This window comes from Streptopelia decaocto (assembly GCF_964273445.1).
Source record: "Streptopelia decaocto genome assembly, chromosome: 2".
Taxonomy (NCBI): Eukaryota; Metazoa; Chordata; class Aves; order Columbiformes; family Columbidae; genus Streptopelia; species Streptopelia decaocto.
Window position 1 is genome coordinate 143140266 of NC_138655.1, and position 6070 is coordinate 143146335.

A 6070-nucleotide genomic window follows, 5' to 3' on the forward strand; every position below is an offset into this window, starting at 1 on the left:
TTTTCTATCAGGGCAATGTTCTACTTAAACCAAGTAACAGCAAGTGCTGCGAGAATGAGCTTAACTCAAGCCACTGCAGTACATGAAGCTAAACGGTTCGATCAAGCAGTTTAAAACTAGGGTGTAAACTGCTGACCAGAAGGCATCCCCCCACTGACTATTACTGCACTTTTATGCTTTCCTCATCAGTATTTATATTGGTGCCAGAGTGGGCATACCATTGCTTTGCTTTAATAAGGAAAGCTTTATATTTCTAATTAATTAAAGATCTAATGTGTTGTGTTTACTTCTGGGGGTGGATGCACAACATGTAATACGAATATGTCACCTCAGTTCCCAAACATTGACTTCTTCAGCCAGTTACTATATCATTCAACTGATGAATTATAGAACTTGTGTAAACATGTGATTAAATTTGCACTTTCTTGAGGTTTTTTAAGTAATTCAAAAATATTTCAGAAAATTTTAAGGATACTTATTGGTACCCCTTGAAAAGAATTGTTTGCTTTTATACAATCATAGATAGGGTTTAACCATACATATGTTTGTATAAATACATTCATATATATCCATCTATGAGCATATATGTGCAACATATATACTACATGTTAGGTAATATATTCAAGATGACTTCCAAAGCCCTGCTTTGGCAAAAAGGTTCCTAAGAACAGGAGACAAGGTATTCTCCACTTCTTCTAAATCCAAGGTGCATAAATTCAACCAGTGCCCATATATTAGGCCTTAAAGTTCCCATAGTTCGTAAGACTAGGTGCTCAACTACATATGCTCTTTCATGATTCAGACCTAAAGTGGAGGGATGCCTGAAATGTGCTGGACAATCTGAGCAAGACCCAATTTTCATGCCTGAGAAAACCTCACACACACAGACGGGCCCAATTTCAGCACTAAACACAGCAACCACAGACATGCTGTTGAAGAGCTCAGCCAGCTCTCTTTTTGGTGCCCATGGTTTGGCACAGTATCCTGTTGGTTAGTTATCCTCCTTGCAGAAGACACTGGAGATCTCTGTTCACTGTCCTTCCTGCCCTCAGGAAAGACCTGAGTACTCAGTGTGTTCCTGCCCAAATAAGTAACGTATATGTCTTGCACAAATTGCTTAAGTTCAGCAGGGGAGTGGAGGAGGAAAGAGAATCAGACCTGTCCCTATCTTTATAATTTGTCAATTGCACATAAAAGGTGATTCCCTCTAGTGAACTGTGTGACTTTCATTGCCCTTTGGAAATGTCTCTGCTGACTGTAAGCAGAATTGACATGCTTAATTCCATATCATGCTCTTAGGCTATACAGTCGGTTTGTGATGTCTAAATGAGACACCAAAATTAAGGCATGCAAATCTGGCCTTTTGGGCACTAGTTTAGGAGTACAGTCAAGTTCTTTGAAAACTTCTTATCTGAGTTTGCTTCTGGTCTCAGGTTTTGTGAGCCATGGTGTGTTATTAGAGTAAAAAACCATTCTGTATACATTTTGTAGATTTCATTCAGAAGGATTAGTATGCAAATATACACTTAGGAGGCCTATAAATAACCTAATATATTTTAGTTTCACTAAACTAAATAAAAGCATCAGAATATTATTATTTATTATGGTTAAGATTAAGATCAAATGAACAAATCAACATGTTCAAATATTCAGCTCTCCACATCGCTGTGTCAGGTAATCAAACTGAATTATGAGACTAGCATTAGAAGGAATTACTTTCTGGCAGTCTTGTTGTGAAAGATTTTAAGCAGATGTACATGGTTTAGTCTAAACCCCAAACTTAGGTTCTCACACTGATTTAACTCATAAGGCAATATATTTCTGTAGCCTACCTGTGCCTTCCTCCTAAGCATCTATTCTGGTTTTAGTTCTTTCCAAAAAGAAATGTGATGTGTCTCTTCTGTGGCTCTTGCTAATGAACAACAGCTTCCCTTCCCAACATCTCCATCTGTTATTTCTCCGTGACTATTCTTGTCCCCTCAGTCCTGCCTGCCAAAGTAACGCGGAGCCTGTCAGTTCCCAGGGAGACACTGCTTAAACCATCTATAGATGCTGAATAGAAACACTTTTTAATACAACTACATGCACCTTTCAGTCATTGAGATTGAATATTATCTTTAGGGAAATTCTTATTTTAGAATCCTGTACACAGCTTCCTATGAACACAAAAGCATGGATATGCCCTTATTCATAAAATCATTAGTTAAAAAAAAAGAAAATAATAATGTCTCCAAAACCAAATATTAAAAAAATGTTTCTGCTTCATTCTTCAGTAATTTTAACTAATACAGCTGTTGCTTTGTATATAGTATTGGAACAGTCTTGATGATTTCAAGTATTGTAGAATATTAGCAACCAGCCAGATATATAGAAAAAAAAATAGATGTAGGCAGAAAGTTCCATCCCCAAATATCCTTTGCTTCTGCAGAATTAATGGGATTAACTGCACAGGTCATAAGTGCTTCCAAAAAAAGGAATATGTGAAGGCCTCTGTCAGAAAAGCATATCTTAAAACCTCTAGCTGAGGTAATGGACATGAGACCCATAATTAGTAAAATTTGTCCTGTTCATCTATTATAAATTACTTAAGGCACTGTGTTAATTGATGAAACCTTTGAATTCCAATAACTTCAGTGATTCTTTAAATAGTTTTGATTCTGTAGCAAAAGGTATGGGGGAAGACTATAGCTTTAATACTAATGCTGATGATTTTGACCTCAAATGTAAGTTCTTTCTCAATTTGTTGGAAAAAAGAGTTCTTAAAACAATTAAATAACTAAAGTGTTCTTGATCTCTGAGCCAAAGACCATGATAATTATTGAATTGGTAGTATGATTGTAGCAAAACACAGAAAGAACGTGGTCTCATCATGTGCAAACAAATCATAGCAACATAGCTTTTTAGCTAATATCATGTTTTATTTAATGTATAGTGCTCTACCTGCATTTTATGAATACCAAATAGGCCTATGCATATCCAAAATCATACATATTTTTAGCAGCAACAAACGAAAAATTATTATTTTAACCCACACACAACTTACACAGAACATCTGTTTGATTTCATTCGTATCAGTAGAGCTCAGTCAGAAATATATTTAGCATAAATATTTTGACTCAAGTTTTTTCAACCTAGAGCCATTTGGTTCTTTGCTAACCTGTGTGATATTGTGGGTGTTTTGTTGTTGATTGCTTGACTTTTCAAGGAAACTGGAGGAAACCACTAATGCTTCGTTTGCCAACCCATTGTATGCAGACTTTAGTTCATCTGGGAAAACAACGGTAAGTAGCAATAGCTTCTTCTATACATTCAGAAAAATATGAGGCTGTAATTCTCAAATATGCTTTCCATTAAAACAAGCAGTGTAATCCCTCACTGAATGTTATTTAATAAAACAAGTAAGAAAAAATACTGCAGCACTCAGATCTGTTCCAGTGCATTTTCAAAACATAGACAGATTTGAAATCAGTTCAGTTTTGAGAATATATTTTTTAGTTTTGAGTATTATAACTGACTGTGAGCTGCTCAATCTGAGAAAAAGTGTGTTTGGATGAAATATTTAGTCAGATATATAGAAGAAAAAAATCTCACTGGGACTCGTTTCTTTTTGCTTCTGGAAAAAAAAAAATACAAAGCAAACACCCAACAACAAAAAACCACCACTATCACCAAAACCATACAATGCATAATTCAGCACCCAGGTTGCCTTTACACATTTACTTAACTTTAATAAAATAGCTTATAACACTTCCCAATACTGTAAATGTGCATTACTATTCCCATCACTGTAAAATTCGTCTTGACACTAAACAAACACTTGTTCATACATTTCTCTAATACTATTCGTTGATCATAATTAAGAGCAACAAAGAAGTCTGTAAATAAATGCATATGTAAAAGTGAACATAGTATAGCAAAAGATTTCAAGGCAAGATTTAATTATCAAATTAGAGTGCTAGATAAATTCTGTGTTTTACATTTAACAAGAGAAATATGATTGACTTAAAAGGCATCTGTATCTGCTACTTATCATTGAAAACAATACAGACAAAGCATCTTGGAGGTAAAAAGAGAGAAAAAAAAAATGTTTAAAACACTCTTCCTGCCCTCATTTTGATATTATCCTTATTATCACTGAAAGAACTAGGCTTGGTTTGAAATAGAAAATAAAACTTCCTTGCCCTTTCCACAGTCAGTAATACAAGATTCCACTGTAGCTTTGAATAGGATTAACTATGACATGCCATTTACTTTCTATAAAAGGTTCCTTACACCTGATTTTAGAGACATTAGATCAAATTAATTCACTTACAGGTTGGGGTTTGTGAGAGCTCCAAGTTGGAAACGTTCCCATCACGATCGTGCCCAATTTATCAGGACATTTTTATTCTAGTTAAAATAGATTCCTGACAGTCTTCATTTAATAGCAAGTTGAAAAACAGAAGCACAGTGTCAAGAGAGACATTTTCATGGAAGACAGCCCCGGGCATTGTGATTGAAGTCCAGTGCTGTAGCAGATTTTCCTCTATTGTCTTTAAGATTGGGAAAATATGTGTTTTCGCTAAATCTTCCCTTAAAAGGGAAAATAAGAGATATGGGTTTTCTCTGAGTCTGATGAACCTTAAATCCAAATGGTGTATTACCAATGAAAAGATATGGTAAAACACAAGCAACAGCTCCCATCTCCAGCTGAATACCCACAAGTTACGCACTTGCAGGCATATACAAGTTTCATAAAGAAAAAACAATTCTTCCCAGACCTTACTGAACACCAAAACCATGTGGGCTTGCATTACCACACACTTGCCTATAATATTGCCTCATAGTTTTATATTCATAGAGTGTGTTACTCAGACAGCCACATGGAAGGATATTTTTGGAATATTATTTGCAGCTCACTAAAAGTATTCTGAAGCAGGTTTTTTTTCTTTTTATAGTCTCCTGTGCATGCCACCTCACCCACTGTTCAAATCAGTGTTTCCCCATGGCATGAGGTATGTAATCACATGTTTCTCTTCTAAGGTAGGATATGTTTTGAGCTATTAAATAAAATTCATTTACAGAGGAAAGGGAAAAAAGTCACTTAAAGTCAATGGTATATTTCTACTCATAATGTTAGCACCTCTGGAAATCTGAGAAAGACGACCAGAGTTGGATTGGCTGACAAGGACCTCATAATAGCAATTTCATTAATATTGCTTACTGTAGCCACTTGTTACAACATATGGCAGTTCAAAGCTCTCCAGTAAGGCCAATGCTGAAGAAAATGTTTAGAACTGCACAAGTCCTTACCTGAAGAGTTCATATTATCTCTTTTCTCACACACTCCTCATTCAAGAAAATTAAAACTGGTCGTTTAAATTGCAATACCATGTACCAGAAATTTGTGACTCACTTCAATGACACTATTGTACACAGATTCCCCCAAAATAACACTGTGTGTATATTAGACCAAGAGCTCTGGAGACAAGTAAAGGTGGGAACAGATTGGAAAGAAGCTTAAATGACTTGATCAGCTGTATGTATCAGATAAAGGTTTTGGTGGAGCTATGTTAATTTTTATCAACTGAAAATCTGTTCTAAAAAGTTCAGGAATTTTATAGTTTTCTTTGAACTTAATATCGTATGTTAGTTCTGTAATGGATCTACAGCCATTCATCTGTCAGTTCTAACAAATGAATTTAATTACTTCATTTTTATATTTAATTATATGCTTTTTCTTTTAGCATCCTTTTAATGAAGATGCAAATGCTATTTCTTTTCCAAATCCTCTTTATGGTGAAGCATCTGAAGATATGGAAAAATTATGCAATTCCTTGAAAACAGACATAAAACAGGATCAATATTGCGTGTAATTATTTTTCTGAAGATTTGTTCTAAAATCCAACAGTATGTAGTGATTCTACAGCATTTGCAATATGAATAACTCTTCACAGAATAACTTTTCTATTACAATAATTATGTTCAGAAAGTAACTTTTTATTAAAAATTGAATCCATATACAAGTAAAACATACAGTCCGCTATAATTTCTCTTGGTGCAGAAAGAGATTGGTAACTATACTATGAAT

General features: G+C 34.8%; 1 protein-coding gene across 1 annotated transcript in view; it reads left to right on the forward strand.

Moving 5' to 3' along the window:
• Nucleotides 1–5855, forward strand: part of MALRD1 (MAM and LDL receptor class A domain containing 1) — a gene marked incomplete at both ends in the record, with an annotated part of 293532 nt that extends 287677 nt beyond the window's left edge. Inside the window, 3 exons of the mRNA XM_082044615.1 lie at nt 3206–3281; nt 4938–4994; nt 5727–5855. Of these exons, the coding sequence (XP_081900741.1) occupies nt 3206–3281; nt 4938–4994; nt 5727–5855 (262 nt within the window). The remainder of the gene's footprint in view (nt 1–3205; nt 3282–4937; nt 4995–5726) is intronic.
• Nucleotides 5856–6070: the final 215 nt, after the last annotated feature.